Source organism: Podarcis melisellensis (assembly GCF_964234715.1).
Source record: "Podarcis melisellensis genome assembly, chromosome: 9".
Lineage (NCBI taxonomy): Eukaryota > Metazoa > Chordata > Lepidosauria > Squamata > Lacertidae > Podarcis > Podarcis melisellensis.
Genome location: NC_138541.1, coordinates 44,546,925 through 44,569,921, shown reverse-complemented (window position 1 = coordinate 44,569,921; position 22,997 = coordinate 44,546,925). Strand labels below are relative to the sequence as shown.

The 22,997-nt window shown below is 42.1% G+C and overlaps 1 protein-coding gene across 6 annotated transcripts in view; it reads right to left on the bottom strand.

The window, feature by feature from the left end:
* PALLD (palladin, cytoskeletal associated protein) overlaps window positions 1-22,997 on the bottom strand; it is a 231,866-nt gene that overhangs the window by 13,187 nt on the left and 195,682 nt on the right. For 5 of the 6 annotated variants that reach the window (XM_081925898.1, XM_081925900.1, XM_081925901.1 and 2 more), the window contains 6 exons: window positions 18,526-18,661; window positions 17,671-17,772; window positions 16,135-16,185; window positions 15,044-15,265; window positions 9,925-10,074; window positions 201-295 (listed from right to left, as the gene is read on the bottom strand). In XM_081925898.1, the coding sequence (XP_081782024.1) occupies window positions 201-295; window positions 9,925-10,074; window positions 15,044-15,265; window positions 16,135-16,185; window positions 17,671-17,772; window positions 18,526-18,661 (756 nt within the window). The remainder of the gene's footprint in view (window positions 1-200; window positions 296-9,924; window positions 10,075-15,043; window positions 15,266-16,134; window positions 16,186-17,670; window positions 17,773-18,525; window positions 18,662-22,997) is intronic. The other variant, XM_081925899.1, reaches the window with a different exon arrangement.

Below are 22,997 nucleotides of genomic sequence, written 5' to 3'. Positions count from 1 at the left end.
GCATCTAGAATCAGGATTAGGTTGAACATTTTAGGCATCTAATACAGAATTTCCTATGACGAACTGTTAACTGTGTCAAGAGTGTTGGGAATCAAAGCAAGCATTACCAGAAATAAACATGGAAGTATTTATTTCTGTACTGGAACCCAAAAGGACTCATGTTAGAACTCTTGGGAAAGATGTGCATATGCCTTTGGTACCTTCTGACATGCGGCTGACTAGGAGGTGTCCGGGGACTGCGTCCTCTCTGGTTGACAGCTTGGACCATCAGCCTTCCTGTACAGCTTACCCTGCCCTATCAAGCAATGGAAGAAAAATACAGATGTTATACATTTGAAAAAAACCAAAACAATTATGCTGTCAATATTAATTAACATTGAAGACTACACCAAGTGTTACGCAGTTGTACCAAATGCTTCCACTGGAGAGAATCTTGTACTTCCCACAGCTGGTGTGTGCATGAAAGAGAGCAGAGAGCTAGATGCCACCAAAGACATTATAGAAGAGCAGAGGATGCCACGGGTTAATCTACAGAAGGGCAAGAGAACCCAAGGACTCTATAGAATAAAGGCACAGAGAATGTGCAGCAATGTCTACAGCAATCACCAATGGCAGCTCCAAGCTTTGTCCGGCTTTGTCCAAGCTTTGTCTGGCTGTTGGGCAGGATTGCCCCAGGCGGATCCTTCCTCTTCACCATCACAGCTGCTATTTACTTACTTGTCTTTTCCGTCTCGGCCCAATCTACATCGTCACCCGGCTGTTATTATTCTGTTAGTAAATTACTACGGCTATTGCACTGAAAAATTTGTGTTTGCGTATGGGACCTTGTTACATTCTGGGGAAAACCAGGCATGGCGAGTTAATAGGTAACTTATAACAAAGTAACACATTAAGTCACACACCCCTGGGATTTCAAAGTCACACCAAAAGCATACAAAACCAGCTGTACAAACACAGAAAGAGCCTGTAGCCAGTCAGCTATTGTTTGCTTGTACAAATATCTCTCCCTCCCCCCCCCCAAAAATAAAAAATCTAAGAGGTAGAACCAGAAAGCTGAATGGAAAGAGCAATAAATATTTCTGGCATGTATTCTTATGTGCTTGAACAACAAGGAATTTGTTTTCCAAAGCATGAGGAAGGCTGTGACAATTACACCACTACCACTACTACTACTACTGCTACTTCTTCTCCTTCTGATACTTAACATTTTAAGAGCACCTTTGAGTATTTAAAGGACTTCATATACATTAGTTTTATTTATTTTGTACATTTATGACCTGCGTCTGTCTTCCATCATGGAACTCATGCTGCAGCATCCAGGGCATTCTCCCCTTTAGGCACCGACCAGAATATCTGCTCACCCTCTCCAGGGGTGATGTGGCACTTGCAGCCTGGTGACTCACGTATCACCACCTGCCGTACTGCTGTGGATCTTGCTTCTGACAAATTCCCCTCTCCTGCCAGCTGCTGGAATTCAAAATGACTGCTTGAGTGGGAGCCTCTGCTTCTCCCTCCAAGGTGGTGTCCCGTTAAAGGGATGCCGGGGAAGGTGCTTCGGGGCAACAGCATTCGCCCACGCAGCAAGACTGGGGTGGTGGTGTTTGCACCCACTTTATGTATGTTATGGATCAATCCCAGATACGGCCTTGACCCCTGGTATCCCTCCAGCAGGTGGGCTGGAAGTGAGGTTGGCTAGCCCAATGCCATGCCAAACTCACTGACATCTGTAATAAAAGTTGTGGCTTAATTTATTCCACAAAATGTCAGTGGTTTTGGTTTCACTGAGCCGTCCTGATGGGGCGAGTTTATGGCATTTGGGCATGCAATCAGACTCACTCAGCTTTCTCAAGGCAGCTGCATCATCTTCCCTCCTCACCATGCCCTGGGATCGACACCCCTATAAGGTATGCCTGTATTATTATTCCCCATATTTCTAGGTGAGAAGGCAACTCAGTTACTGTAAGCCACCCAGATAACTTTTAGGTTATGAGACAGTATAAATATGTCTTAAGTTGGTTTTTTTAAAAAATCCCATTGAAATACAAAGGAGGAAAAACATTTAAAAGAAGGGTACTAAATAAATACAGCACGCCAAGTTCATAGTAAGAGAAAGGATATCTGAATAAAGGGATTTCCAAATTTGTAGCACAGTCTCTTAGCCCTTTATCCTCCCTAAAAGGACACAAAATGTAAAGTTAAACCAGCAAAGGGTTGGTTTTTTTTTAAAAAAAAGACTTTACTGTCTTCTTATAAGTATTTGAAATGTGTAATTAGTCTTTTGGTGAGGATGACAGAGTGTGTCAGCCACATGTAGTAAAAAAAAATTAAGAGTGGGCCCAGTTTGCAAACTGGAGTTAAGAGGTGAATCCTAGGTCTGGAGAAGCTGAAAAACTAACAAGACAAGGGTTGGGAACTTGTGGCCCTCAGTATGTTGCTGCACCATAAAGCTCGTTCAAAGAAGAAAGTTGGGTCTTTGTAATCATGATATCACTGCGCTTGTGTTTTCCCTGGAGCTGCATTGGACTAACAATTCTACAACAACTTTTTAAAAGCCGTAATACATTTTGCAAATGCAGGCTTCAAGCCAGAACACAATTATGTGTACTTGAATCTGGCTAAAATCCAGTGGGACTTAAGCACACATAATTATCTTCTGGATTGTACTTAGGATTATCAGGTCCTTGCTTGCAGTTGATGTCTGTCTAAAAACTCTGCAACAGAGAGAGCATTATTCTCTGCTACCCACTCAACTCCACCATTTTCTCCTGTAAGTTGTGAGGCAAAAGTAGAAGCCTGTTCTGTGAAATGGGTGACCATAAGAGAGAGGACTTTCTCTGTGGTGCCTGCACATCTTTGAAATTCCTTCCCAGTAGACCTGCAGTGGGTAGTTGACACTTCAGGCTTTTGTTGTTATTGTTGTTGTTTAGTTGTTTAGTCGTGTCCGACTCTTCGTGACCCCATGGACCAGAGCACGCCAGGCACTTCTGTCTTCCACTGCCTCCCGCAGTTTGGTCAAACTCATGCTGGTAGCTTCGAGAACACTGTCCAACCATCTTGTCCTCTGTCGTCCCCTTCTCCTTGTGCCCTCCATCTTTCCCAACATCAGGGTCTTTTCCAGGGAGTCTTCTCTTCTTATGAGGTGGCCAAAGTATTGGAATCTCAGCTTCAGGATCTGTCCTTCCAGTGAGCAATCAGGGCTGGTTTCCTTCAGAATGGCTTTTAGAAAGGCCTTAAAGACCCATCTGTTTTAATGTCCTTCCCCAAGTAACACTACACCAGATACTAATACTAATATTTTTTTATATCCCACCCATCTGAGTGGGTTGTCTCAGCCACTCTGGGCGGCTTCCAACTTAATAAATACTACACTGAACAGTATTTCTTAACAGTGCAACTTTGGTAGTTGGCATTAAAATCACATAACCCCTAGTGCAGGGTTTCCCAAACTTGGGTCCCCAGCTGTTTTTGGACTACAACTCCCATCATCCCTAACCAGCAGGACCAGTGGTTAGGGATGATGAGACTTGTAGTCCAAAAACAGCTGTTACCCAGGGGAATTCACATGCACACTAGCAACTTAAAAAGCAACTTGTGCTGCTTCTTCCTTACCGGCAGACTCACTTCTAGTTTCACCTCACTGACTTTCTTCACTGAATATAAGTTGCCTTTTAAACAAGGCCTACTCAAATAAGCTTTTTTTTTTTAATACTAAATGCTCATTTCAACCCACAGGCAGCACTCTACACAACTTGTAAAACAACTTTTGGCACAATAGCATCTTCATGCTCGAGACTGCATTTATATGAGTAACAAAAGGCAACAAGCATGAACAGAATTGTAGGCAAGCTGAAATTATGTGCATTTGAATCTTGTTCATGTTGGCGACTTAGCAAGCCCACAAACAGTTAAGTCAGTGGACTACTGGAACCCAAGCAATGATCAGTGAGAGCAAACTAAAAGTTGAAGCCCATGTTCCCATTATCCTGGACAATCTAAATAACCAAATTACTGCCCATGGCCTGGGAATGAGTTCTTAAGTGAAGTTTTTACAGTGCACAGAAACATCTTTATATCTCTCCTTCGGTCATCTCTATAAATTAGTCTTAACTATCAAGAGACGAGTACACTTGCTTCTTTTAAATTTACTATCTTCACCCAGGGTGCAATCCACACTCAAACCCCGTAAGATTGCAAAGCATCCCTTGTCCTGATAAAAGGCAACTGCTGCTCAGGGAGCACACTGTCTCACTTAATTATTCATAGGGTGTTTCCATGCTACATGATGTTGTTGCAGAAAGAGCTAAAGGAAGAGAAATTAAAATGGCTGTTTTTAAGTCATGTGTAGTGCGGTGCCTTCTGACAGATGATGGACTACAACTGCCATCATACCTGGCCAATGGCTATGCTCCCTGGAGTCATGGGAGTGGAAATCCATCATCATCTGAAGGGGGCAAGATTGGGGAAGGCTAGGTTGCACTATTCAAAGGTATCTTTTCACAACTACTTTTGAAAAGATTAAGCTGGTCAGCTCATTACCAACCTACTTAAATCTTCACTCAAACACCCTCTTATATGGACGCATTAAGCGCATCTGTGCTAGCTTTGAGGCCTACAGGCATACTTCCATTATTGTTTAGGATTACAAAGCATGGCGTATTTCCATTGGGTGATGACGCTACACAGTTGGAATCTACATCTTCTGGTGTGAAAAGCTCATGCGCCGATCCACTGCTGCCCTTAGTCTCTAATGCACTGTTAAAAGCATACTGGAACTATGCTAAGGCCAGGAGACGTAATTGTGTTTATTTGGAAATTATACCGTGACGAGAGAAGATAAAATGACTAGATGAACCAAGCAAATGCTTGTCTTCATTGCATAATAAATAAACTTCCAGATTCATATCCAGAGAGTTTGCTGATCATTTTCCAAAATAAATACATAAATCAAGCACCCCTTTGTCCTTCAGCCAAAGAGGAATATAAGCAGAACATTTTTAATTTAATTTTTTTTTAAGGAAAGCACTGCTTCAGTTGTTGCTTATGGTAATAACTAGTACTTAAATAATCAAAAGATGCCTGGTGACCTTCACAGAATAATGCTACCCCCATAAATCTTGAGCACCCCAGAGATTGTTCTGAACGCTCAGATAATAACAGGTAAGAATTCAGCACAGTTGACAGAATGGCCATGATCCACAAAAGCAGGCCCATCCACAAGCACAAAATGATGCATCTCAAAACATACACTGCCACTGTATCCCTAACCCATTTTATCAACAACTCTGCAGATCCTGAGAAGTAATTTCACATGCAAAGGAGGAGGACTGCTATTTAGGAAAAGGGGGAGTGGAGGAGAAGACAAGCACTCTGGGGCACACATAATAGAGCTATGCATACCTAGAATGCTCACGGGACTGTAAGACAAGATTTCTGGCTAGATTATTAGGGTAAATAAAGATTTTTTTTTTAAAAAAAACTTGCTGCACTAGGAAACACTCTACTAATGTGTCTCTAAGCCTATTGTTTCCTTCTGTATATTCCCTGCTATGTTCCAGTCCACACGTTATCCCTGAGTGCATGCACACTCAAACATTCAGTGATAAAAAACAATCACCCTGCATTGACTTAAGGTTCACGTGTCTCTGTGGCAATTGGATTTGGAAATGGCTTGTTCCTCAACTGGACTCTTTCTCCAGCATCCCTTTCAGATGGGTGTACTGCCTGTGTGGCCACATGAGACCCTGTCCTGGATATGCCTCCTGATTAAGTAAAGGACCCCTGACAGTTAAGTCCAGTTGCAGACGACTCTGGGGTTGTGTGCTCATCTCGCTTTACAGGCCGAAGGAGCCGGTGTTTGTCTGCAGACAGTTTTTTCTGGGTCATGTGGGCAGCATGGCTAAGCTGCTTCTGGCGAAACCAGAGCAGCGCACGGAAATGCCGTTTACCTTCCCACTGGAGCAGTACCTCTTTATCTACTTGCACTTTGACGTGCTTTTGAACTGCTAGGTTGGCAGGAGCAGGGACTGAGCAACGGGAGCTCACCCCATTGCAGGGATTCGAACTGCTGACCTTCTGATCGGCAAGCCCTAGGCTCTGTGGTTCAGACCACAGCGCCACCCGCGTTCCAATGCCTCCTGATTAGGTGGAGGCAAAGCTACAGTAGTGCAGAGATGCAAAGAACTGCTATGTCTGAATGTTCCTATAAGTCCCTATGCAGATATGTGGCAAAACAACCCACTCACAGCAGAAGCAGATGGGAAGCAGGCAAGGTCACAACGCTGGATTGGAGAGAGATGCAGCAGTCTGCTTCATTTGTGGACAGATATTTGGATCTTACAGGGGTTTTTATTTTATCCATGGGCCTTTGGGGATATATCACAAAACTATGGTTTGGTGGTGTTATATGAGAGAGCCTTAGGCTCACAAACTATCCTGTCCTCTCAATTCTTTACTTCTACTTTTAAACTAAATGATGCTTCTTGTTATGTCAGAACTTATATAAACTCTGGTTAGTTTAAACTTTGGCTAGTAAACGAGTCAGGATCATGAACCATGATTTCATCCTGAATTGATTAAATTAACCAGTGCTTAACCTAATCAAAGTTTCCCCAAGTTAAGACGTAACCAAGAACACTTCTTAGTTTAAAAGTGGAAGCTTCCAATATCTTCCTCGTGGCTGCACCAGAGAAAGAGAGGGGGGTGAACTCAAGTCTTGTGCATGCAATGCTATAACATAGCTTACTCTTATGTCTGAACTGGCACAATTTCTGTCAGCAATGCAGTGTGCCCTAACAGAGCTCAGAAATTACTACTGTAGTGTCTACATGCATAATAGGAAATGTTATATATGTTCACAGCAGTGATTTTATGTAGACTCAACATTTATGTTTCATGGTTTTCTAATATTTGTGATACCAAACCAAGTCCTATATATTTTACACAAAAGGGGGGGGGACAGTGGTGGCTCTCAAGCCTTTCAGCAACGGAACCATTATGGTTAAGTAGCCTAGCAACGTTCATAACAGACTACAACACTCTCAAAGAGGATAAGCTGTGCTTTAGTGATAGAGCTCATTATTTTTAAATGTAATCCTACTTGCAATTTGGGTTTGGAAAGATCTTTGGTGCTACACCAAATATATTTTATTCTTTTGACTCTTAAGACTGCAATCTAGAAGAGGGAGGGAACAAAGTAGGTGTCTGGAAAAGGATGTGCCAGTAAGCACACTTCAGCTGCCATTCCTTGCCTGAGAACAACCCACACTCAGTTGGATGGCCTTACAAATAGTAATTATCCACTGGGTCAGGCTGTTGTTGCGTTAAACCAGGGATGATGTCAGGGACCGTGCTAAGGAGAGCTGCGCTGAGGAAGAATGGTGGGAGTCACCCCCTCCTCCAGATCCCGATTCTTCCCTGGAGAAGGACAGTGTAGATTTGGAACAGTGGTTTGCAGAGGGGCATAGTTCAGAAGGCAGAAGCTGGGAAATACTGGATGGAGAACAGCTAGCAAAAGAAACACTAGAAGAGAAAGAGTTAACAGATTCATAGTCTCTGGATAGTAGCCACCCCTCTTCCCCAAAGTCCCAGAGAGCTCAGAAAGTGGCAGAACAGAAAACATAGCAGCTCCAAGCCCAGATCACAAGACATAGGAGTAACGTAGCTTAATAGGGATGGAGAGGGGAGTGCATTTAATTGGGTGTTCTTTGTTCTCTCGCTGTGGTTATTAAAGTTTCTAACTGGTAAGAAGACTCCCTTTCCTCTGTTCTGTTTATCTACTGCCAAGGGGCGGGGAGGAAGCCAATTCCCTGAAGCTTGACAGATGAGGACCTTGTGCCCCTGAAGGTCTTTCTAGAATCCCAACTCCTATCAACCCCAGCCACCATGGCCAACTCTCAGGGGTGATAGGAACTGTAGTTCAACAATACCTAAGAGAGCCCCATGTTTCCCACCCCTGCTTTAATACACTCAAGGGTGGTAATAAATGTACCATTAAAAAATTCCTCTACCTCAGGGATGGTCAATGCAGTGCCCCTCCAGACACCGCAGGATCACAATTCCTATTATTTATTTATTAATTATTATTATTATTATTATTATTATTATTATTATTATTATTATTATTATTATTATTTTAATCACCTTCTGAACCACTATTTGCACATACAATCATTAGAAGCAGCTAAAAACAAAAGAACAACAAATTATTTAAATCAAAGCAGCAACAGTAACAAGTGGGCATGCCTCACTACTAGTCATGCTGGCTGGGGCTGATGGGAGCAGGAGTACAATAATATATGGAGGGCACTGCATTGGCTACCCCTGCTCTCTCTAGCCTACTGGAGATGCAAGTAACCCCACTTCTTTGGTCTCAGGCTGTCATGAAACAACCTCCCAGTGAGACTGCTGTGCCAACAGTTAAGGGCCTACTTTCCTTCTGGAGGATTCCGCTCTGGCGGTCACATTAGTTGACAAGCAGGTTTTCGACCTTGCTTCTGAAATCTTTTACCTAAACAGCGTGGCATTTGTTGACCCAAGGTTCCCAAGGGGCAACACAGGTTAAGAGGCGTATTATTTCCCTTGGCAATCACACAAGGCACTTGTGTTCTTTTACTAAAAGAGCATGGCTTATCCTGCTGCCCTCTGTTAAGCTGACCCCTTCTCTTTCTGAAACAGGCAGTAGAGCTTACCTAATGTCTTTGTTTGTTTGCCACTCCACACCATTGGCTAGCCTGGTGGGGTATATGGAAACACCCAAGAGGACAAGGGGTAAGTTTCATTATGGTGTTACCATTATTGGCAGGTGCCCCAGTTTTCTCATAACATATAATTACCTCCGTAGCTCCTTTGTTGCCCTGGACTGTTATATTATAGGAATGCATCTCTTTCTTGTCATTTGGGTACTCATGGGCTAATTTGTGAAGCTCCACATTGCCCCTGGGGCTCAACTGGGAAGAGGGAATTTCATTACAGAAAAGGAGTTTGGCATATATCTTGGCTGAGGGGCTCCACGACTTCCTATTGCCAGTTGTGTGGAGCCTGTGATCGGCAAGGGGAATCCATCTATGCAGGTAGCCAGGCTAGAAACATTTACATCAAAGTCGATCTCATTGTGATAACAAAAAGCTTTACAAGCCAAGGGAAGAAAGGTGGCAAGAAGGACAAAGAAGAAAAGACTGCTACTCAAGAGTAAGCTTCATCAGTGAGTCTGGTGAGGTGAGGGACTGATTAAGTTCAAGGGAAGTGGATGGCATTTTAATCTACTTAATTTTGCTCAAAAGGGAATATACTGGTTTTTGGTAACTTTTGCACTATATAGTTTTTCTTAAAACTCCATACTTTTTCCATCTTAGTAAACTCTTAGTAAATGATTTACTTGTTTCATAAACCTGTATGGTCTCTGATTTTAACAACCTCATGTTCAGAAGCCAATAACCTGCACTACCATTAAGAGGTTTCAGGGGGAATTTGTAATTCAACTTTGTAGAACTAGTCAAGGTGGGCTGAACTGGGGGAAACACCTGTGTCTGCCAGAAACCCCCTTCCCTCAGGTGACATGGAGCCCTGGCAGGTGGCCATCACAAAGTATCAGGGGTAAAGTATGCATGACTGTTCAGAGCTCAATCATCTTCAACATGGGGTGCATTAAGGTTGCATAAGAACACCGCCTAGATGGCAGTTGCTCAGAATCAGGTCACGACAGAAAAACCTCCTTCTTTTTAATAATCCCCTGGAGGAAACGTGTTCGCAACTTGGAAACATCTACTGGTCCCGCCCTATTGGTGTGAGATGAACATGGGTGCTTTAAGTATCATCTGACCCCAAATGACATGACCCATCAGTTAAGGTAACCGAAAGTCAGGTTGTGAATGCTTTTGAGATCTGTGCCCAGGAGTATGCTTACTCCTAAGTCAAGACTTGGTTTACCTGAGGGTTGGCAGCCATGATAGTGTAATTCCCATCATCATCCAGGGCGGAAGCTGCAGTGTGGAGAGAGCAGGTCCCATCAGGTTCTCTTTGCATCCTGTAGTGCTCGCTCCTTTTAGATATTTGCTTCCCATCTTTGAACCAATAGATCTGTGTCAGAAAACAAAACGTAAGAGATGAATGAGGCAGATACAGGAATCAGAACTAATAGCGTGAGCAAGCCTCAAAAGGCACAGTAAGAATATGGAACAAATCCCTGCCTTTCCATCTCTCTTTGTTTCTTGCTCTCCATATGTCTAACAGTGCCTGGTGCACCTATTTGTGGCATCTGGAGATCTGCACTGTTGTATGTGAGGAGGCTAGTGGTTCTCTCTTGTTGTTGCAAGAAGTTGAGCTGTAAAGTTAAGGGCTGCCACCAATGCCAAAACTGGGCAAAGAGGGTGGGCAGGTGTAGGCACAAACTAACAGCCTGCTCCTATTCCCTTACAGCTACAAGTCTGAACTTGGTCAGACACCCATGCTTGCCTTACCTTTCTCAGGTGACTAAAGTGAGGGACAAGAATCAGCAGTGTCAAAACTGGGCTTAAAAAGCATTGCACTGATGTCATCTCATGCAACTTTGTTCAAGTCACTTTAACCTCATCCTTGCTTTTTTAAAAAAGGGGCAGGTTGTAAACAGTGACTTTCCTCCACACTGGAATTCCTGCCATATCCTGCTTATGTGGCGTGTCACCTCATCTATAAAATGAAATGCCTGAGGTTTGTTGGTTTACATTTTCATCTAGGCATCCCTATCTATCAGATATTATGAGTGGTTTAAGCTTCTTGAACTCAACACATGGAAAAATGCAAAGCCTTGTACATTTGACCCATGTTTTTACACTGAATGGCGGTGGGTGAGGGAGGCAAATTTTGGTGACAGGCCCTCCTATATTGCATTCAACACACTGTTGGAATGAACAACACACATATAATCTCCCCTGTACAATCAGAGATCCTGATTATAGCAGGTTCCTGGCTGTGTGCACATTTTGTGTGTGTGCTGGGTCTGTTCTGACAATCAACAAACGTATGTGGGTTGGAGCAGGACATACTGCCATGTCCCTCTCCTCCCAAATGAGTGTACAACACAAACACACACAGGTCACACTAACAGGACTCTTCTAATGCTGTGATAGCCAGAAGGCAAATGAGAGCTACTTTCCTACAGATATTTTTTTGCAGCTCGCAAACTGTTCAGCTGAGCAGGCCAAGCTTCTGTCCAGCAGAGAAAAACTAAAAGTTTGCCCAAAAAAGGGTGATGTGCATTTAGACTTGATCTTCATCAGTGAACATTCCTTCCTGCCCTTCCCTCTAACAGTTTCCTCACCAGATATTGCCACCCAGGATTTGTTTGCACTGAGACTAACATCCGTGCATTAGTTTATCAGTGCAGAATACATGTGCTGCTTATAATTACTTTGAAATGTTATCAGTAATTCTGAAATGAAGACAGAAAAGGTCACTTTCATTTACAAAGGGTGGAAAGGGGCCCCCAAACAATCTCCCCCCCCCCCGAAACTCTTAGCCGCTGTATACAGAGTTACATTTGTTTGACTTCAGGACCAATCCCAAGCCTTGTATAAATACTCATGTAGGGATAGAACTGATTTCTTCAATAACTCCACATCGAAGGACATGATGTTAAGCTTAGGCTGCAGGCAGACACAGCAGCAGTACACATGTTAATCATCGGTAGTGGGAAGTGAAGCAGGATTTCCCACAGCATCAAATACATGTGGCCCCCAGTTGTACAAGCAGACCTGACAAACTGAGCCATCCCTCTTAGCATTAGTTACCTCTTTGAATGAGTAAGCTTACAAGGGCGCCGGCACACTTGACTACCCGTTCCCGATATTTATGAATGAAGAAGAGACTTGTGCAAGGAACTCATAGGAAGATCTTTAATCTCAGGGCAACTTGCCTGAAAGCTGCTGGTTAAAAGGTTCTTTTTGAGGAAGCATGGCAAGGAGGTGGATTAAGAGAGCACCCTCTCTCTCAAGGCACCTGGAGACCTCAATCCCTTGGAAGGAATATTTGCTGTATTATTACATTCCCAAAAGCACAAAAAGGAGAGATGACCCAAAGCTATTACTGTATAGATTGCAACAGCCAATTCTGTCCAGATCCTAACTTTTCCTGATGCTTGATCATTATGTAAAAAAATCAAGGGAATGTCTATCACTGTCCATCCAGCTCCTGGGAAGTTCATACAACCATGTAAGGTTCTCTGGCACTGAGAAGTACCGTGCGTCAATTTCACTCAGCAGTCAGCTGTATCTCTTCCTACTGCATGTGTGTGCAGGACTGCAAAATGCCTATGCTGCCAACAAGGGCTCGTTAATGTGTTCTCCTACACTGACATCACTTTTCTGTTTCACATAAAAAGGCATGTTATCATTTATAAACCTATAGGACATAGCAAAAGCAAAGCTTCAAAAATAAGTTTGAACTTGTACACTTCAGATTTCGTAATGTTACCTGACATCTGTTGATCTTGTAAGAGCCAGTAATTGTTTTATAACATAACACACTTCTTTCATTACAGAATCAGAAGGCTTGCCAGGAAGTAGCGATACAGTAAATACCTGGTGTCCTAGATTAACACAACTATAAAGTAGAAAAATATGGCTTTTTTCATTATTATTTTTTAAAATCCTGCTATGCAACAATTAATGCAGGATGTCAATTCTGCCCCAAAGCCATAGTCTCTCCCCCCCATGAAATTTACCATTATCACATATATGTTGCCTTTGTCTATTTTTACAGTGATTTTTGGAGAAAAATTCTCAAGTTTTAAGTACAGAAACCTAAATTTCAGAACCACAAATCAAATTTTGAAATGCAAGATTTTCAAGATCTCAATTTTTTGAAATCTCAGTTTTCAAGATCTCAGTTTTTGAGAATGTGAACAATAAAACTGTTGATAGAAAGAGTTACATCTGCTCCAAAAGGTTTTGTAGCTCACTATAAAATTTTGAATGCTCCAAAAAAAACCCAAAAAAAACTGGGCATACTTTCAAAATTGTGCAGAATTATATATATTTTTATAACTAAAAACATAATAATAATTAAAAGTTTTTGCCTCCTGTAACAATCACCTCTAGTGGCTGCATAATAAATGTAATAGTTATAATAGTAGTAGAAATGTATATTAGGTCAAAAAGAACTCCCAGAATTTCAGAAGAGTTCTTTTCACAACTGGTTTTTAAGTTCCTGAAAAGGGAGTTGGCCATAAACCATTGCAGGCCCCTTCAGTACCCAACATGTATTATTTGGAAAACATAAGATCATTTCCTGAAATTACTTCCTGAATGCATGCTTGTGGAAGAAATCTTACATCAGAGCTGGTTATTCACATGTTATCCAGAGCTGAATCTTAGAGCAAGACCTGACAAGAACTACGTACGGATCTTGTTCATTGATCAAGTGTGCTAAAATATTATGTTGCAGAGTGACCTCAGACAAAGGGTACAGACTAAGCAATTACAGGGAATCGGGAAGATAAAATAAGCCTGGTGATGTCATTAAGTCAGTTTAATTATACATGCTGATATCTTCATCAGATATATAATACTGCAAAGCCTCTGATCTGACAACAACCCCCAGTGGTGATCCAATTTGTGACTTCTACTTCTTGCCCTTTTAGAGAGGCTTTTTATGGGTTCGGCTTTGCCAGCCAAGAGTACATCAAGACTTTGTGTAAAAGATTCCCTATCTCCATGGCAAACCATTCTCAACAAATATGCGAAGAGTAGAAAGAAAGCATTCCTCTGATACAAACGATTCTTGGCTCTGTCATTTGGAATGACTCAGGGTGAATAATTGGCCCCCGTTTCAAAACATATATTGCCATGGGAAGAGAGATGAGACTTCCGAAAACCATGGTAGGGGTTCTGGGGAGTTCTTGGCCACTATGTTTCTGCCAGGGTTTGTAATTCTAGGCATAGATGACCACTGCTATTGACACCAAGCGGATGACAACAAGAGCCTGCAGGAAAGAAAACTCCAAATTCATAGGCCTAATTAGGTACTCAGCAAACACATCTCATTCCACATGATCGAAGAATACTATGATGCCTTGTATGGGCTTTTCGCTCCACAAAGTTCCACATGACAGGATCCCCAAACAGCCTTGATGCACTTCTTGAGATATCAGATGGTAAACGGTCACACCTTCCAGTTCCATCCAGTTGTGAGAAGTGCCTTGAAAGGCACATACAACCTGAGCTCTGGTATTACATGGCCACTGCCCTGGGAGCTGAAAGCTGCCACAGGGTGAAATTTGGCGACCGTAGGCTCCATTTGTGTGAACTGCTGAGCACATTTAACCAAAAGAGAAATTGTACAGAGCATGGTGCTGGTAATGCCAAGGTTGCAGGTTCAATTTCTGTAAGGGACAGGTGCATATTCCTGTCAGTTTGCATTTCTTAGTACAGAAAGTATTGATCTGATCTTTCCTATTCTACTTAATTCAAGAGGGTTCTGGAAGCTTCTCTGTGTGAAAGAAACAAGCGGAGGGTTCGTGGTGTTTGCATTATTCCTTCAGAGAAATTGAGAACAGCTGGCTTAAACTGGTTCTCTTATCTGTTTTTGTCAAGGTAATGCTGACTATAAATGTAAAGCAAGTAGGAGTTTCACTTTCTCTTTTTCTACCTCTCTTCCTCCTGTTGTGGTGTTTTGTACATGGTATGCTTAGTGCTAAGGTTTTAGACTTAGAAGTTTAAGATAAGTCTGCTGCAACTGAATTTCTTATGGACAGTGCCAATCCTGAATGTACTGGATTTGTGACCATTATGCTCATTTGCCTTCAGTAGCAGTAAAGCTCTGCTGGATGAAATATTAATTGCCTCTGGTCTTTTTTGGGAATCCTGCAACGTGTTTAAGTTTTTACTCTGCTAACTATACAGTGGAGTTCTGCTCTGGATCAATATTGAGTAGAATTACATGACAATTCCTGCATTGCAGGGGGTTGGACTAGATGATCATCAGGGTCCCATCAAACTCTATGATTCTATGTTTCAACCGAGAGTCCACTGACGCTTTGTGTGTACCTCCAATTAAGTTTCTTTTCTCTTACCTTTGGGTTTGGGTTTCCAGCCACTCTGCAGGTGAAGGTGACTGGCATTCCTTCAAATATTTTGTAATGCTTCAGCTTCATCTCAAAATACGGTGCCACACTGTTCTCCGGGTCTTCTTCTCCATGCTCGACCTCATCATCAGACTCTTCTACAGGAGATCTCTCCAGCCGAAACTCAATCTCACTGATCAGCCTCTGCTCAAAGCTGGAGACTTTGTATTCCTACCAAACAAGAAAAGCTCAGCTAAGTTTCCAGTTAGTTAACTTCATTCTCCAGATAATTACAAAATCCATTAGGATTGCACTTAAAGTAGAAAACTGTATTCTTGAATGTAAAACATAAGAATCTCTGGGTGGGATTCATCTAACTAGCCTTGTCAGCGGAAGCCCAGAACAAGGACTTCCATTTGTGCAAAGGGGCATCTTCTCCCACCACATCTCCAAAATTTTCATGGGGCAAATTGGAATGCTTGTGCAGATAGAATAGCAGTATGGTAAATCCAGTATTACGATCTTCCTGCATTGGGAAAGGAATTGCATATGGTAACAGTGAATTTATGGCATAGCTGGAGATTGGGAAATTGTGCAAGTACCTACCACGTGGTCACATTCCATGTCCTCCCATTATTTATTGTTTTCTCAATAAAAGCCACCTGAAGTGCCAAATTCAGAAAGGGAGGGAGATGGTTGTATGCAATAGAAATGTTAGAATACTTTGAAATTCAGCTGGATACCTTCTTACATGTGCCAACAAGGAATTCATTTAGACAACAGGTAGAATTCAACACTACATTCTTCCATTCATATTAGCTACTGACAGTCATCCCTTTAGATGTCAAGTTAATGCAGGATAACTTGCTCTTGGTGGCTACCATCCAATAAATGTATCACATAAATAAAATAAGGTCTGGCCATACAGCACAGCACAGCAAAGCTTTAAAATGTTAGCGACAAACATTAAAAAACTGTGCATTACAAAGAAAAAGATAAATTTATGGAAACAGAAATTTGTAAAGTCAGGAAAGGAAAAGACGTCAGAAAACAAACAAGTCAGCAGACAGCAAGTCAAGAAAAAAGAAGAGAAGCGAAACCTTTTGGGCATCCTTGGGAGTCACTACAGAAGCACCGAGAGAGCCACTTCCCTGCAAAAGGCAGAAAAAGAAGATAGACACCGAAAGTAAGGAGACTCAACTCCAGCCCAAGAGAACTCATCAGAATGCGCCACATGTTCAGACTGCCAAGTTCAACTAAAAATAATTTTTTCAAAGTTATTCCAACTTTTCATCTCACTTCTGGACCTGGGTTGTATCCAAAAGTGCAGATTACCTATTGATGAAGCAAAAATGACGACAAGATGGAGAGACCGTGGTTTATCTTGAGACAGTGAAAGATCAGAAGGAAAGAAGGGGCTAGAAAGGAGATGTTAAAATTTCACTTCCACCTTATCCTGTGAGGAAAATGCACTCTGTCTTGTTTAAAATATTGCTTATGGCTAAATCACCCTTATTTACATGATTTTATTCTCTTGTTCAGGCTAACTTCAGATGTCACAGTTTTGCCAATGTAAGAGGAATCATGCATCCATCTGTATGATTAAACAATTGCCCCAACCATAATAGTTCTTCCAGCAGACACAGTCTAGTCATCCCATAAAACCTTCAGGTCCCCCCCCACCGCTTAAAATTATGCATGTAGTTAATTTAACTGATGAGCCTACATCCATGTTTCTTTGGTGAAGGATTTCTGTATACTTCCTAATCAAAGCTTTGGACTTTCTTGGATTTTTCATTATTGTATCCTTCATGGATATAACCTGTGGCTCTTCAGATAGTGTTGGATTTAAATACCCAGCAGCCCCAGAATGGGCAATGTTCAGGGACGATGGGAGTTCTAGTCCAGGAATACCCACAGAACGAAAGGTTAGCTATCCTGGTTTAAGGACTGCTTGTCTCCCTCACCTACGCCTAAACATTTTGTGAATCTTTGTACTTTGGCCCATTTACTGCATTTATTTTTCCCAATTTGAACTATAAAATGGTGATTCCCTTCAGTCAAAATGAGAGTACCCCAAAACATTTTTTTAAAAGAAAAAAGCACCGGTTATGCATATTCATGTGGATGATAGAATGTCTAGAATATCTGTCACACTGGAGAGGCTGACTAAGGCAAGAACTATTCGGCACACTTTTGGCATTAAAAATAAATTTCATCGAGTCCTTTGATGACTATATCATCAAGAGTTGGAATGTGCATCAAAATCCTTTTCTAAAACAGAAGCACAGCTCTCTCAATTATGGGCATACTGGATAGCATGCTATTATGGGATGCAAGTGCAGCTAAGATGCACATTGATAATCTGGTTAAACCCTCTAGACCTTGGTCTATTTTTCCTTCATGTAAAGAAGGAAACTCCATTCAGGCAGCCATGAATCAGGTGTGGGGACATTAAGCATGCCTCCTTCAGCAATAATCCACGGTATAAGCCTAAAATCCAAGTCAGGCATGATTTCCCTTTACTGCAAAAAAGCAATGTTTTCAATCAGCCCTCAAACAAGCAGGCACAGAGAGAACCAAGAGAAATAAACTGGCTCTTTTTACTGTGCAAGTGCAAAGCTACGTAGCCGCACCTGTCCGGCCAGTTCTTCTTCCGGCTCTTGAATATTAAATACGGTTGCAGCACTGTCAGCACCTAGCAGTCGACGAGCCATCTTCTCCTCGTAGGTTAACTTCTAAACAAAAGGAAAGAGAAGGAGAAATTAGCATCAGTTACTGGTAAGCAGATGGGCAACACACCAAACAGCAACTTCATTTCAGGAGTCAGTTCTGACGACTTGCCCATGCCCTAGGGCACATTTTTCCCCTGAACAAAAACTGGAGGGACACTTTACCCTTACAGCCCCTATGCAAATGTTCTTTTATAAAGTACGTTGAGGAAGCCTATCTTCTGTAGTTTTACATGCTGTTAATCTGAGCAACAAGTTTTAGAGTAAGTTGGCTTCAAAAGCTATTTTCATTGGAGTTAGACCCTCCTCTCAGAGGAAGGGAACCTCTGATTCCAATCCATTGTAAGACTACACATCTATTATTTCTCTTCTTGTGCAGTGTCTGCTTTACTTCAAGGTCTATTTTGCTAGTTTACAATTGCGCTTTCCCCCCTTCAATGTGCTGTATTCTACACATTAAAACCAAAATACAGTGGTACCTCGGAAGTCAAACAGAATCCGTTCCAGAAGTCTGTTCGACTTCCAAAATGTTTGGAAACCAAGGTGCAGCTTCCGATTGGCTGCAGGAACTTGTGTCAAGACGTTCAGGTTCCAAAGAACGTTTGCAAGCCAGAAAACTCACTTCTGGGTTGGCAGCGTTCGGGAGCCGAAATGTTCGACTCGCAAGGTGTTCGGGATCCAAGGTATGACTGTAAGTGTCTCCAAACCAAATATGTGGCTCTACTGATTTTTGTCAATAAAGATCTTGCCGCTACGTACTGGTTGGCCATTGTTCAGTAAGTCTTCTTTGAAGCGAAGCTTTCTTTCCAGGTCCTGAATAACAGCGTCTTTTGTGCCCTGAATTTCTTCATCAGATGCAATCCTAGCAGTTCTGCCTGTTTTCTTTGGAAATCCACTGCAAAGAAAACACAGATAACTGTGGGTGCTATACACACAGAGAGAAGTTGCCCCAAACTTGGATCTCGGCATCCACACATTCTCCTTTTATACCTATTATTGTTTCCTGCACCATCTCCATCTTGCTCCTCTTCCCACTCCCTGTTGACTTGTCCTCCAATCAATCAAACCATCCAGAGGGAGAGACCAAGGCAAGCAATTACACCTATCACCTCACTCTGGTCAGATGGACAAGCAGTGACAGCAAGGAGGACCACCAGGACCAGGAAGAGGTTGACAGTGGGGCCCCTTTAGTGGTATGATCCTTGGCAGGTCCCCAACAACACCAGCCCCAGTGTTGGCAACTAGCTGGTATTACTCATTTATTTCTAGAATGAATAAGTGAAACCTTCTCCTTGAAGATTCACACACACACACACACACACACACACACACACACACACAATGTTTGTGTGTTGATAAGAAGAAAGCTTCAAATCAATTAGAATAAGCAATATTTCAAACTCCATGTAGGCTCAGTATCTGTAATTTGCTTGAACGTACCACAAACAATATATAAAATCCTACTTACAAAATTACAAATAAACGGGCAGAGCACATGTAATTGTTATGTTCATGTAAGAACTCGGGGTGGGGTGGCAGAGCAGGGAGGTTCTTATTAATCTGTTTCTTAGCATGACCTACAGAACCAGGCTGAGGGCCTTCTCAGTAGTGGCGTCCGCCCTCTGGAACGCCCTCCCATCAGATGTCAAGGAAATAGCCACTTCCGGGATAGCGCGAACGGGTAATGGCGGATTCCCTCCGAGCTCCGGAGGGAATCGGCTCCGCCAAGGACGGGTCTTGCCGTGCCGGCGACACGGGGACCCTTAGAAACCGCAGGCGCGGAAGCCTGCGGACATGGTGACTCGGTGGGCACCTTAAGCGCCCTCCCTGACCCGCGAAGAGCCTTTTTAAAGGCTACGGAGTGGACCGGAGAGTGGTGTGGTGCTGAGAGTCGATCGCTGCCTTGGCGGAGCGGAGCCGCGAGCCATGACCGGAGAGCGCTATCTTTTTTCCTGAAATTCGGACTGAAACAAAGAACCCGTGAGTAGAAGGAAATTTTGGCACTAAAAGCTTTATATCTAAAATTGAGTACGATCGGGGGTGTGTTAAAAGGAAGTCCGCACTCCCCCCCCCCCACAGAAAGACTCAAAGTAAGGAGAGGAGCACTAAGGCGGAAAAGACTTTGGTGCTTAAATAAATAGCTCTCATGAATTGGATTACAAAGTTATTGTGCTGGAGTGGAAAAGAGTAGAATCTCGGAAAATTTTCTTTTTTTTGGCAATCCCCCCCCCTGGACCCGGGAGTGCCCTGCATGTGAGCCCGAGGGAAAAGAATCAAGAGTTTGACAGCTGTCAAAAGAGCTGTCAAACGAGCGGTAAAGCGGAACTGTGTTGCCAGTATTTCTTTGGATTAAAAGAGCTACATTAAAATTGAACTTTTAGAAACAAAGTGACTGGGTATAACAAAGTGGCTGGAAACAACAGTAACGAATTGTTGGAATAGGACTATGATGGAAATCCCCCTGGAGGGAATTAAAGATATTGCAATGGCTGCAGAAGAGAAACTATGGGCAGAGATTGAAAGGATGTTTTTTCTCGTGGGAACTTTACAAAAGCAAAGTACCACAATGAGTAAACAATTGGAGACCTTCGGTTTGGAACTGTGCAACTCTGCTAATGATACAAAGTTGATGGAAAAAAACTCTGCAGCTGCAGAGGATGAGATAACTTTGAAATTGGGGGAAAAGGAAGAGGAAGAAGGAGAGGAATCTCTGATGGAAAAAACCAATCAAAAGCCGACAACCTTTGGGAACAAAGGAAACAAAGAAAATGACAAGTGGACCACAAATCTGCAAAAGGAGGGAAAGAGAAAAGAAGAAGTCCCTGGAATAACTGGAATATCGGACTATATAAGAGTAAACAAACATGATAGGGACTTCTTCATTTGGCTGGAGCATGGGAGAATGAGTGGTCCTGAACAGAAACTGATATTGATTGACTCAGAAGGAGAAAAACATGAGGGGCTGATGACAAAACCTCCCCAAGAAGAGAGGGCCAACAAAATGGACTATCAACAAAACTGGTGGAGAAAGACTAACTGGGGCTTAAGAGCCTCTGACGTAAGAAACCCGGGCTAAAGCAGCCAATCTATTGGGACATCGGTTTGGGAAGGGACAGAAACCGGGGCAGGGGGGGAGGGGAGAGTAGAATAGTTAATATCTGAGATTTTAGAATTGTTATAATATGATTTTTGGTGTAATATGGGAAGGGAGGAATTCATGGGAGAAAACTTAGGCCGCCCTTAGGGAAATGATTTACTGTGTAAAATTGGACAGGTTAAACTGGGTTAAGTAAAGGAGACAAATATTAAGAAAAGATAAGAAATATTTAAGGGATGAGAGGAAATAACTTGCTGAGATAATTTATGAAATTGGAATGTGGGAGGGAGGGTGCGGGGAAGTCAATGAAAGAAGGTAATGAAAGTAAGGTTATGAAATCATGCATGTTTTGTTCTGTTTTTATATGTTTGTCTGTCTGTTAAAAAAGTTAAAAACCCAATAAAAATTTTATTAAAAAAAAAAACAGATGTCAAGGAAATAAACAGCTATATGACTTTTGGAAGACATCTGAGGGCAACCCTGTTTAGGGAAGTTTTTAATGTTTTATCGCGTTTTTAATATTCTGTTGGGAGCTGCCCAGAGTAGCTGGGGAAGCCCAGCCAGATGGGCGGGGTAAAAATAATAAATTATTATTATTATAGCTTTGTCTATCAAAACATTTCCCCCCAAATCTGTACAAAATGTGGGAGATTGTCTTTGGCTTTCTGCTTGTGGTCTGTTTGTGGGGAGTCAAAACACAAGCTTGGGTTCACACATAATGCTAAGCCAAACCATGGCTCAGTTATTGGCAGTGTAGCAACAGCAGGAGCCAAGAAGATGCAAAGCAGCTATAATTTTCTTCTGACAGTGTACCAACAGACTTGCACTGTTTGGCTTAATGTGACGTGCAAACAAGACCAATGACATTATGCTGCATCTGCCAAATCCAAATTTAAAAAGAACATGTTGCTAGTATATGACTCCAAATAAGATCAGAACCATGAAGATACTGATCTTCACTGCTGTAAAGACAACTTTCCCTTAGCTGAAAGGGAACATAACCATAAGTGATTACTGTATTCCACTCTGCAACCATTTTGGATAATTATTAATGAAATTAAGAGAATTATGAGCTACAATATACTTTTAAAGATCTTTTGGAAATAAGAGTGTTACACTGATATTTATGTTCACAATTTTTTTTCTTTTAATCCAAACACATAATCCCATATTAAGCTAAATCTATTGTAATTTATTTGTTTAAAGCCTTTTCCTGAATTTCACGTAAATGGAACTTGTCTTTGGTATCTAAAAAAGAACCTCAATACCACCGCCTGAGACCTTTTTATCTAAACTAAAAAGCAATGTAATTTTTTTAAAAAACAAAAAATAAATACACAAGTTTAGGGAAAATAAAACCAACTATGTTTTTCAGCTATTGGATATTATCCAAAACTTACCAAAAATGAAACAAAATTCCCATTAAAGAGTAAACTTGCATTAACTTCAATCACCCATGAGGCCCCCTTCTAACATGGCAAGTGCATAGGCCTCTAGCCAGGTCAGTAAGCCAAAAGCAGCAAACGGTTGGCTTGTGCCCTACCAAAAGACCCTGAGTAAATAAGCCAGGGCACCCTTCCCTCTCTCTCAATAGAGTATGACATATGCTTTGTAGCTTTGTTTAGTTGAGACTGACAGCAGGTCACTTGTCATTAGAAAAATGTTTTTACTGCAGCAATCACTTAGAAATAGAAGTAGATAAAAAGCATATGGGAAATAAACCCTTCCAGATGCAACCATTTGTCAAGGTAGAAGAGGTCAGTCCTTTTGGCTACTGTACCAACCTGGAGAGTGCCTCCTTTCCCATCATAGGAGCCAACTCCTAGGGGACGAGGTCCCTTCAGCTCCCCCCCCCCAATTTTTTTGAAGGGGTCAGGCTCCTCCAAGGTTGATGGGCATTGCCATTCAAATGATGTGTGCATGCCACATCATGTGATCAATTATGTGAGGTGGGGCTTACCTGCCCCCCCCACATTTTATTCAAGTTGGCATCCCCGGCTTCCCATTAAGCCAAATTACTGGCCAATGCTTATTGAGGAGTAACCCACAGCACTCCATCCGGATTATGAATGAGACTTGGCGCATCTGGACAAAGATCTGCTTGTGTCCTTCATAACTCTGGGCAAATTTAATA